A 12,647-nucleotide genomic window follows, 5' to 3' on the forward strand; every position below is an offset into this window, starting at 1 on the left:
GATGAAAACAATGATGACTGCTCCCCTCTAGTTTTCAAGCAGTTAATATGAAGTACAGAGTTTTGGCTATCTTGAGGTCCTTCATAACATTAAATTGTGTTGCACATGCTCATAAGTGCAGTTTCTGTCAAGCTGACACAAACCTAGTCAGCACAGTTGACCCCTGGTCAACTGACAATCAAACATCATTGTTAAGCAATAACTTTTCTTGTTCATTTCCAAGATCACACATTAATATCAAAATCATAATATAAAATGTCCCAACTTTAAAAATTTCACAGTCTTTAAAAATTCAAACATTCAAAAGTTGAAAGTCTTTTTAAAGTATACTCTCTTTTAGGATTCAATTTCTATAAAACTTGAAAATTTATTTGAAAGTTCAACATTTCTCAACTGTGGATGACCATAAAGTAAAACAAAACAAAACAAAGAGAAACAAGAGTTCACTATTTTCTAATTCCAAAAGGGCAACACCAGACCACAGTCATAATCAGTTAAAAACAAAACAAAGCAAAGCAAACAAACTCCCAACAGTATAAATAACTCATTATCCAATGGCTGGGTTATACTCATAGTCTCCTGGGCTCTTCCAAAGGACCTGGGTCACCTCTCTGGCTCTTCCCTCAGCAGTATGCATAGCTTGTCTTCTAGGCTTAGGCTGTCTCTACTCCATGGCTGCTGCTATTCTTGGCAGTTATCCCATGGTCCTGGCATATTCAAAATAGTGCATCTGGGCTGCATTTTCACCAATGGATTCTCCTAGGCTTTCTTCAGGAACTCCAGCCAAGTACAGTGCCAAGCCTCAGTTGTTCTCCATGACCCCTTAGGCCTTCAAAGTTAGTACCAGCAAAGTTAGTAAGAGTCATCAGTGTGACTCTTATAGTACCAAGTTATGCTGCCAGCATAAAGTACAACCTTGGCTGGCTCCAGAACACAGTTTCTCTGAGAAAATACTTTCCAGAAGATTTCACCTCAATGATGCTGGTCTTGTCTTAATCACTACTAATTTCTCAGTCCTGGCTAACCAGCATTGATTGTCCTAGAAAAGCAAATTTTTTTTTGTAGTGGTTCTGGAATCTTGTTAATTAAAGTCAGTCCTTTAGCTCAGCTGACCAGAACCACAGATCCTTAATTCAAAATATGCAATAGCCCCAATAGTGTCTTTAAGAGACTCTCAAACTTTTCTCAGAACTTCACAAATCAGGCATCTGTTATCATCTGCATTTTTCTCAATACTATTATCTTCCAAGATTTCACAGATCAGGTCACCAAACTTTGAACACTCAATGACTTTTCCAGCCCAGCATTTCAAAATCCTTTCACAATCCCCTACTTTCCACCATCCTCCCCGAAACAACATGGTCCAGTCTGTCACAGCAATGTCCAATGATCCTGTTACCAACTTCTGTCTCAGTTAGATTACTGTCATTGTGATGAAACATCATGACCAAAAGCACCTTGGGGAGGAAAGGATTTATTTCACTCACAGTTCCATATATATATATAATAGAGCAGGAACCCAAAAAAGGCAGGAACCTGGAGGCAGGAGCTGATGTAGAGGCCACGGAGGACTGCTTTTTACTGGTTTCCTCAGTTTGCTTTCTTACAGAACCCAGGACCACCAGCCCAAAATACTCACAATAGCTTGACCTTCCCACACCAATCTCCAATTAAGGAAATGGTCTGCAGACTTGCCTGCATACAGTAGGTCTTCCAGAGGTATTGACCTCCCCACACCAATCTCTAATTAAGGAAATGGCCTGCAGACTTGCCTGCATACAGTAGGTCTTCCAGCGGTATTGACCTCCTCACACCAATCTCTAATTAAGGAAATGGCCTGCAGACTTGCCTGAATACAGCTGATCTTCCAGAGGTATTTTCTCAATTGGTGTTCCCTCCTCTCAAGATGACACAAAACTAGCCACCACCATCCACACTGAATATTTTGTCTTGAAGAATGTTCTATATGTGCCAAGAGAGGGCAAAGCTCTTAGAATTCTTGGCATCATAGCTGATAATTTTTAATACTTCCGGTTTTAAAGAAACAGGAGGGGGTGCAGATTAGTATTAAAGATAAAAAATAAATGGGATTTGTGTTAAAAATGGAATGCAAGGGGAAAAAGGCCCAAGGACAAGGAAGACCTGGGAATGCTTTGAAATGGTGTCTCATACATGTAAGTTCAGGCTCTTTGACAAATAGGGGATTTAAGAACTTTGTTTAAATAATTTAAGTTAGAAGTATACTGGCTTGAACAAAAGAGACCAATGCAGTTAACAATACATTTTAAAATTGTCTCAGAGGTGTTTTGTTTTTTTTTTTTTTTCTTATGCCATTTTATGACTTTTGGCTTAACCAAAATCTAATTTTTTTTAGTCACTGCGACTTTTAGCTTCTGTTTTCTTGTTAGCGTGTACCCAGTATTCTCTGCACAAGCGTGTGGAGTGTGTGTTTGCGCATGTGTGTCGTGTGTGTGCACCCATGTATGTGTGATATCTTGCAAAAGATGGTTAAAAGCAGGAATATAGTTTGAATTCATGGCTATATATCTGACCTATTTATTTTCATTTACCTGTATCAACTCCATTTAAAGTCCACTTAGTTTCCACACGGTTGGGCTAGTAAAAACACCAGTCACTCCACCCTCTGATCCCCACAGGCTGTCACAGAGTGACACCATCACTTGGCAGGATGGGTGTGCAATTGTCCATTGGGACTCTGCACGGCAGCAGATGACTTGAGAGCTCACAGAAGGGGTACAGGGTGGAGCAGAGCAGTGAGGAAGGGCCGACAGGAGGCAGCAAGCTTCTGGAAGAAAAGAGAACGAAAGGCAAATGATAAGGAGGCAGAGAAGAAAAGATAGGCATGAATGAATAGTGCTAATTTTAAATAAATGTATAAAAGTACATAGAAGAGGAGATAAAAAGAAGGGATGGTCTGAAGAGAAATGAAGGGTATTAAGAAGCCCACACTTGTCAGTTTACAGGCAAAAGTCACTTTACAAATTCTACAATTCAATTCTGTTTTAGAACATGGGCAGTTTGCATTCCCCCCCCCACCCCACCCCCGTTTATAGGCACATCTTCTTATTTCAGTAAGGGCAAAATACAGGAAACTGCCTGGGACACCTCATGACAGCTCTTTGAACTACAAGCATCCTGAAGTGGATGGAAGCATCAGCGTTTCCTTACATGCAGTTCCTGCTCCTGGTTTCCAGCTGCAGGCGGGGGCGGGGCGGGGGGGGGGAATCCCAGAATAAGGGAAATGCATGCTTAAACATTCAGCGGGCACGCCCCTTGGCTTCTATGGCCGATTTTCGGATATCTCATCTGGGATAATGAAGAGCGAAACTGCAGAGCGAGCACCCGCGAGTGCTCCCAGAGATTCACTTCCGACTCTTAACAAATACTGAACACTCCACAGAAAGACAGCACAAAGCTTGATTGTTGTGTACAGGGCGCCCTTTGCTGTGCAGGAGCCTCCAGGAGCCTCCTGTGTGATCTTACCCTCAACCCACTTCAGCTTTCTAGAAATTGCCCAGTTACCCGACGAACCAGAAAGCACAGGCGTGGGTGTTCACCTGTAACCCGTCCTTCCTTTCTTTTCCTGCTCTGGTATTTCCTGGCTTCTCTGAACATTGAGTACTTACTTGAAAGCAGCACTGATCCCGCCCTGTGACATCTGTAGATGTAGCATAGTGCTTGGTTCGCAGTAGGTAAACTGGGTGTATTTGTTGAATAAGCAACTGTTGCTACAGTCACCTGGTAGCATGTCACGCCTGGGTTTTATTTTGATGTGTTAGCAGCATGTCACTAAATAAGCATCTCAGATTCTGCTTTGCTATATGCACAGAAGAATAGTAAGTAACATTATACCGTGGTAAGATTTCTTTTTACTTGAATATGTGAACATTTGAAATTGCAAGTGTGCATATTTTTAGTAAATACATCCTAAGAAAATATGAGGAGATGTGTGCTTGAGATGAAAAGATGGTGATTTTCCTTAGGTCCTTCAAAATGATCAGTAATGCAGAAACTGCTTGAAAACTCTTCTAGGTCGGGCTGGGAGATAACTTGCTGTCAGAGTGCTCCTTTAGTGGAAAGTATTAGTTTTTAGTTTTTTTCCCAAGTATGACAAATACAAACAGTTCCCTCCCAGGAAGCTCTTGCAAGGTTTTGTGTGATAGGGTGTGTATTAAAACTTTTTAAGTAACTACCCCATTAATTTTTATAATTTTAGAATATTGGAATTTTACAGAATCTGTACTACGTAAATACGATTGACAGACTGGATCATATAAAATTTGTAATATATATCTATTTGGCCTCTTGGCAGCAGTGTGCCCACACAGCTACTGGGCCACATGTCACTCTTCTATAAAATGACGACAGGAATGCCTTAACTCAGCGCTGGTGTGAGAGCCACGTGAGTTAACATCTCAGGGTGGCTGACGTTCTGTGGGTGCTGAGCAAGTATTGGCTGTTAGAGTAATTGACAAAGGTATTTCGTTGTGTGTCTTTCATAATTTAAACAGAGCTGATTGATTTCTAGAGGGCAAGAAATGGTATTTCATGATCCCTTCTAATCATTTTGGGCAAGTCACATTATTTCTCTGTAACTTGATTTTTTTTTTCATGTATAATTTGGTTAGGATTTGATTTAATTATTGCAAATACAGAGTTTATAATAAAACCATGTATCTTGCTATTATTTAGTTGAGACAGAAAGTTTGGAAAGCTAAACTTCATCTTCTTTTATGAATTTTTACTCAGAACATATGAACCTCACACACAGGAAAGTATTTGAATTGATGTGAGCATTTATTATGCTGAACTTGTCAGGAGATTCTCCATGTCTTATCTAGATAAATGGGTTATTTGGCAATTTCACTCATTCCTATTATTCCAAGTAATAACACTCACAAACTCAGATAATGACCTCCCTCTGTGTGTCGTTAAGAGAACCTTAGGCTAGTTGGAACTTGAACCTTCCGTTAGCTTCAGTGTCCCCCTACTTACACAGAACACTGTGGCCAGCATGAACGCATTCAAAGCGTTAGGACACAGGCTTCATTCATGTACAGACGTTTTCCTCTCCTTGTTCTAATTCTGTCCATGTATTATGGTATGAAAAACCCTCTTTATAAAAAAAAAAAAGCAATGGACACTAGCTCAACAGCCTGAAAAAAATGTAGAACTAAAGATGTGATTTAAATATAACATTTTTGTTACAGTAAGAATTTGTTGGGTCCATTGAGATCATTCAATGGATAAAGCTGCTTTCTATAGAAGTTTGAAGAATTGAATTCAATTTCTGGAAGCCGTGTAAAGGTGGAAGAAAAAAAAAACAGTACATAAAACTGTTTCGTTACTCCATATTTGTGCCATGACTCCACATTATATACATAATGTGTATATTTATATAATCACACAAACCAAACATACACACCAGTAGTAAATAGTAATGGTGATAATGATAATAACAATAATAAGATTTCAAAAAAGAAATTTCAGGTTTAAGGCTCGTTGGAGAGAGACTCTGTGACCTTGATGAGCAGCAAAGTGATGAGCCACAGGAGGCCAAAAGGCAGTTTGGCTCAGCAAGACTCAGTAGCTGGTGTTCGTTCAAACTTCAGGAGTCTGCCCCCAAGTGGTTTATTTTAGGCATATTTAAGCACAATTTGGCAAGAACTGTTTTGGTGATAGTTAACTCAGCCATGCATGCACAACAAAGAAGACATAAGCATCAGAAGCGACTGCACCCAAACTCCTTGTAAAGTCCAAAGGACAGGTTCTATAAATAGACTAAGAAAATCAGATTTCTGATAACAATCTGGGGGGGAGGATCCAGTATCAGAAAATCCACAGCCATACAGATAGCACAAAGGCCACTAGGTGAGAAAGCTTGACTGCTCCAGCGTTTCGGAGAAGAACAGGTTTTGGATTTCTTCTCTAGAAGGAATAACCCTGTGTGCCTACCATTCCAGGTTGCTCTAGTGCAGGTTTGTGAGCACAAAGGCCTCCATTCCCCCTACAAAGTCGTACAGATATTTGTGTTAAAATGTGTTTATAATTTCATTTTTGCTTTTTTTTTAAGAAAAATCTAAAAATAAAGATTATATATAAAACACAAATGCAATGGAAGCCAACTCATCAGATCTTAATTATGTGTACAATAATCTCACTTATTAACTATGACAGAAGTTTATTGTTGCGATCAATGTTTCTATTTTTTTCTTTTTTAAATATGGAAAACATGTTTTATTTATTTATTTATTTTTATTAATTACACTTTATTCACTTTGTATCCCCCATAAGCCCCTCCTTCCTTCCCTCCTGGGAAAACACGTTTTTACTAATTAACTTTGTAGTCTGATTGAGTCTTGACATAACTGACATCGTGCATACAATGAGATATCATCAGATGTGAATACTTAATTATCACATTCAAATTTTGATTTTTTTAAAAATTTGACTTTGTAAGTTTAAATTTTAATGAGCTGATTTTTGAGGCAGTATTTGATGTACTCCAGGCTGGTTTCAAACTTATTATGTACCCAAATAACCAAGGATAACCTTTGAAGTACCGAGCTTCCTGTCTCCTCTTCCCAAGTGCTAGGATTATAGATTTATACCATAATGCTCAGTTTTATGGAGTACTAGGGATCACACCTAGGGTTTTATGTGTCCTAGGCAAGCACTATAGCCCTTGAGTTACATCCACAGACTCTCACACTCCTTTTGCTTTTCTTAAAATTTGAGAGGAGGGCACAATGGTAGTATAGCTCCAATCTAGAGTGTTATTGGAGGCCTGTTGCGGTACTTGGAGTCTGAACCACCTTCCATGAGTTACCTCCTCCCTCTGCACAGAGAGACAGGAGATTCCTAGCTCTTGTGTTTACACAACATACTTTCCATGTCCAAATCTCCTCTCTCCACTGTTGTAGAAATAGATGCAATCAGCCCTTTAGAGAATCCCAGGAAGAACACTGAGAGGTTAGTTCAGGGAAGGTAGAGTGACTGGAGAGGTTATTTCTTATTTCATAGTCACTCTCTGTGCTGATCCTATGTGCAAACCCTTTTGTGCTTGTTTCTAGTCTTTGGAATATTCATTTCTTCATGAATACTTCCTGCATTACTTTTGCAGGTTTTGTGAATCACTCTCCATGTGTATAAGATTATAATAGTTAAAAGATTGGTTCATATTTCCTTACAATGCCAAATTTTATTATGTACAAAGGCAAATGGACCCTAAGTCAGGTGTTTAGGAATCTTTTTCCTTCAAGCTCTTATTTCCTCCCAGTGAACATGTAGAGGTCTAGACACCTTTCCTTTTTAATATTTCTTTGTTGTCATCCATCTCTGGTGCTTAAAGGTTATACTATAAGCAAACTAAATGGTAAAACCAGTCCTTCCTAGCACTTGGTGAGGAAAAGCACATTATTGCGAGTTTATACCCTTTCAGGACATAAATGAGGCCCAGTGTCTTCAGGCAGCTCTTCAGATACCAGTGTACTGCTGTCTGTGTGTCATTCATGTTGTTAAGTTGTCACTCACCCCACACCTAGGAGCTTTGCATGCTTTCTGTTTTTATGAGTCATCCATATTGTTGAGGGGAGTTATGATGTTATTGACTGCATCTAATCTTATATAGTCAGACACCTTCATAAGTGCTGTTGTGGATGCATTCTCTAAAACTTGACATCCGTAGTCTAAATGACTGTCACCTAAGAGACAGCACCCATCCTATCCTTGATCCAAAGGAACAGCCACAACTTAACTTTGAAATTCTAAATATAAATAACACTTTTGAATAATAGATAGCTTCAATAGAAGTCATTGTTCAACGAAATTGGAGGTACCTATTTTTGAATCATCCTCCCAAACTGCTTGCTTTTTTTTTTTAAGCAAACAACAGAAAAGGATCTAGTGTTTTTCTTCATTTATAGATATGTGAAATTTCTTTGGTTTTCATAGTCTAGTAAGATTCCATGAAGTTCTCTTTGAATGATGCTTTAGTCAGTTTCTTCTTTTGAGAAAGGCAAAGCAGAAGATTACTCAACTAGCTCCAATTTAGCATCTGTAAGGAAAACATCTTGAATAAGTCATTTGATTCATATTGTGATGTTAAGCTGTTGCTTGGAATACAGTGTGTTGAATAGGTTTTATAGGAATGCTATTTATGCATAGCTGGCTGGTAAGAATGACAAGTCATTTTCTGGTAACTGTGTAATAAGAGTGAAATGATCTGAGTAGTCATTGAAATGCAAACAATGGGAAAACTTAAATTTGGTGCTGAGCATATGGTGAACATTCTGAGAAGAGGCAGGGGTTTTGAAAGGATAGTGTCTTTCAGTTTTTAAAAACCTTAATTTTAGTTGGCAGAGAAAACCCAACGGGGATGTCTGCAACACCAAACCAAGGGGAAGAAGAGATCCATGTGCCAAAACACCAGGAAGAAACACAACCGGACTCCATGGCCAGATGCCCCTCACCCTTATCATCAGAACGTAAGCCTCTCCCTCTTCTTTTGATTGGTTTCTCTACCTTGTTTTTGCTTTGGAAAAATATTATAACATCATATTATTATAACATAAATAATATAAAATAATACTGAATTAAAGCAATGTAAAAATGATAATATATTATTTAACACAATCAAAACAATCTCTGCTTCTATGGTGTAAAGTAAGATGGATCATGAACAAAGTACTTCAAATCCTAAAGTTTTGATTTTCTAGTTCCTATATTTGTTTGATCATTTTCTTTTCCTCAAATACATTCTTCTTACTGGTAGGTAAAATGTACATCATCCATCAAATTCTGTGCTTTGTCTTGTAACCATCACCCAACAGAAGGAAACAGTGTAGTACTTTCCCAGTCTGGCTCAGAACTCTTAATCTTCAGTCAGAAGACTGAAAGTAAAGTTGTGTGCCACCACACCAGCCTTTGAATCATTTCTTCTTTCTTTCTTTGATTTGTATTTCTTTTAATTTAAACTTTTCTTTTTTTTTTTTTTTACACTTTATTCACTTTACATCCAATTGTAACCCTCTCCCTCATCTCCTCCTGGTCCCATCTCTCACTCCCTCTTTCCCCCTGTTCCCCTTCCCTGGTCCTCAGAAAGGCGGAGCCCTCCTCCCCTACCATCTGACCACAGCCTATCAAATTTCATTATTACTGCCTGCATCCTCTTCCTCTCTGGTCTGGCAAGGCTGCCCCACCAGGGGGAAATGATCAGAGATCAGGCAACAGAGTGCATGCCAGAGACAGCTCTAGCTTCCATTAATAGGGAATCCACATGGAGACTGAGCTGCCTATGGACTACATCTGAGGTCTAGATCCTCTCCATGCTTGGTCCTTGATTGGTGTATCAGTCTCTACAGGTCCCTCTGGACCCAGATTTATTGGCTTTGTTGGTATCCTTGTGGAGCTCCTGGCCCCTCAGAGTCCTTCTATCCTCCCAGCTCTTCCATAAGACATTCTGGGCTCTGCTCAAAGTTTGACTGTGAGTCTCAGCATCTGCTTCAATCCCCTGTTGGGAGGAGTCTTTCAAAGGACAACTATGGTATGCTCCGTTTCTGTTCCCTCTTTATAAATATATGTAAATAAATATATATACATAATTCATTCATATATATATGAATATAAAACCTGAATGTAAGCTTTAACAAAATAGTTTTTGAAAATTAATTATTTGGTACACGATTATTTCTTTTAAATATTAGTTAATAAGAATGACCTGCTTGACAAGATGCATTCACTGATGCAATGGTGGCAAATGGGGGTATGACAGAACATTATATGGGGGTAGCCAAACCATTTCTAATTGGGTTTGATGCCCATTATACAAGACAAAGTTGATGCCTTATACTGTAAATGTGGTCAGGAGCCTGTAGCTAGGAAGGCCACAGGCCCAAAGAGAGAAGCTACTGCTGTTATTTTGCTAAATAGAGATGATATCAAATTGTTATCTCTCAAACTTTATTAGAGAAGCATATTTCCACAGTGAGTGGCAGTTAATGCGTAGACCATAGCTAGTTGACTGTGGAGAACAAGTGAATGTAGAATGTTCACCTTGAAAGAGGTTATGTATATCACCCCACCAAGCCTCAGAAACATTGTGAATATGGGATGAAAAGAATTCAAGAGCTAGAGGTTGGCAAAGATTGCTACAAAAGCGTCTTGGAGACACGATAAAATCATTGCATCTGTGAACTCACTGAACCTGTGATCTTCCTACGTTCTGCAAAAGACCAGAGCTGTTACTATTTTGTCATGCATGGAAGAGGGGCTCTGAAGGTTTCACCATTAACTGTGGGATTATGGGAAGGCAGTGGGTTCTGAGGGGACCCTGTTCTAGTAAGTAACCACATGCACATCCTATGCCCAATATGCTCATGCAGGCAACCTCAATTAAACACTGTGGGAAAGAAAGAAAGAGAAAGAGAGAGAGAGAAAGAGAGAGAGAGAGAGAGAGAGAGAGAGAGAGAGAGAGAGAGAGAGAAAAGAAATAAAGGAAGGAAGAAAAAAACAAGTAAGGAAGGAAGGAAGGAAGAAAAGAAGAAAGAACATCAAAGTAGAAGGAGGGAAAGAAAACGTAACGTAAACCCAACTCAGATGCAACAAATACATGTATGAAATTGTCAAAGAATAAATAAAAAGTCTCCTTGGAATGCCTCCATCATTATAATGCCAGCCATAAGGAAGTCAGCGCTGTGACTTTTTGTTGTAGTGGACTAGTCCTAACTGTATTTCCATACAGCCTAGATTCACAGAGCAGTGTGAAGAATTACTCTTGTGAGAATCATGTGGTTAGTTAAAATTTCTCACAGAAGGATTCAATTTGTGTCAGGAAGCAAAGACTTTTAAATTAGAGTTGGCTACCTCAAGCAAATTTGACATGGTTCAAAATAGCATGCTAGCTGACATCTTCAGAAATAGACCTTTTTTTGTGAATGAAGAAAGCTTAAAGAAAACTGTCACATTTCTTATAAAAATTGTTCTTGTTGAACATTTTAAAACGTTGCCATTGTTAAAATTTTGAGTGGTAGGAACTATGGAATTTTTGAACGAAGCAAATGAAACGTATTCATCATCTTTGTATTACTATGACTAAGTACTACAGACAACTGCCCAATAAAGAAAAAAGTTTTATTTAGCTCAAAGTTTTGGAAGTACAAAGTCCATATAGTAGTATGAACCAGGAATGTCCTTTTACAGCATCACTTCGTAGGTCAAAGATGGGAATGAATTTTGGAAGCAAGCACGTGATTACTATTTCAAATTGAAATAGAAGGAGAGAGGTAGGGAGGGAAGGAAGGAGGAAGGGAGGAAAGGAAGACAGAGAGAGAGGAAGAGAGGAAGAGAGGGAGGGAGGGAGGGAGGGAGAGAGAGAGAGAGAGAGAGAGAGAGAGAGGAGCTCCTATAAGACCTACCTAAATATTCTTCCTCTAGCAAAAACACCACCCTGGCGATCGATGTCAATGGACTTTGGCCAGACACCTGTCTTCACTCAACCAAAATACCAAATGACTTGAGCAAATGAAAGAACCAGTCTTTATGATAAACACAGAATGCTTCACACCATTCTTTTGCTTAGTTACCACACACACACACACACACACACACACACACACACACACACACCCCAAATGCCTAACTGATTGGCAATGAAAGGTATCCTAGTTAGGGTTATGACTGCTGTGATGAAAGGTCATGATCAAAGCAACTTAGTGGGTGGACTTTATTTCACTCACTGTTCCTTATAAAAGCAGCAAGAGTAGGAACTAAAACAGGGCAGGAACCTACAGGTAGGAGCTGATGCAGAGTCCATGGAGGGGTGCTGCTTACTAGCTTGCTCCCATGGCTTGCTCATCCTGCTTTCTTATAGAAAGCAGACCACCAGCTCAGGAATGGCACCTCCCACAATGGGCTGGGCCCTCCTGTATCAATCACTAAGAAAATGCCTTACAGCTTTTCTACAGCCTAATCTTATGGAGGCATTTTCTCTTTGACGCTTTCTCTTGTCTGATGACTCTAGCTTTGTCAAGCTGGCATAAAACTAGCCAATGAGTAAGAGAATTAGTGAGGAGAAAAATAAATTTGGCCTCAGCTGTCTTGAAACTTATTAATGACTGAGTAGGTTAGGTCAAACATTAAACCATACAAAAAAAAAAGAAAGCTATAGACTAATAATGGGCATCTTAGGTACAAAATAAAAATTGAGTCCTGAATTTAGTGTAATTTAGTAAGTTTTTTTGTTAGTAATTAATGGCAATGTGGGAGTGGAGGCTAAAGAAAAAAAAAAAAAGGAGGAGTCTGAGTTTAAATTTTTCACAAGCTGCTGAAACTGCAGGCACAGCCCAGACGGCAGGCACAGAGGCATCTCCTGAGATGATGCTGCCAGGCATGCATGCCTGGTCTGCTTGAACTTGGCCTTCTTAGTCTGCTAAGGGGAGTGGATTTAAGAGCATGTACAAGCGTAAGTGGAGAAATGCCTTGAGTATTCCTAAGGCCTCACCACTCCACCCCTTTGGGTGTCATTTCCTACCCCCACCAGAAAGATGAAACTACATATACACTGCCTTTTTCAAGAAATACTTTCTCTTTGGTTTGACAACCACACATGCTGTGAAACCAAACATATG

At 39.3% G+C, this 12,647-nt stretch overlaps 1 protein-coding gene across 1 annotated transcript in view; it reads left to right on the forward strand.

Annotated features, from left to right (window-relative positions):
• Rp1 (RP1 axonemal microtubule associated) overlaps positions 1-12,647 on the forward strand; it is a 223,286-nt gene that overhangs the window by 142,212 nt on the left and 68,427 nt on the right. Inside the window, exon 17 of the mRNA XM_060385925.1 lies at positions 8,376-8,507. Within this exon, the coding sequence (XP_060241908.1) occupies positions 8,376-8,507 (132 nt within the window). The remainder of the gene's footprint in view (positions 1-8,375; positions 8,508-12,647) is intronic.

This window comes from Meriones unguiculatus, chromosome 6, assembly GCF_030254825.1.
Source record: "Meriones unguiculatus strain TT.TT164.6M chromosome 6, Bangor_MerUng_6.1, whole genome shotgun sequence".
Lineage (NCBI taxonomy): Eukaryota > Metazoa > Chordata > Mammalia > Rodentia > Muridae > Meriones > Meriones unguiculatus.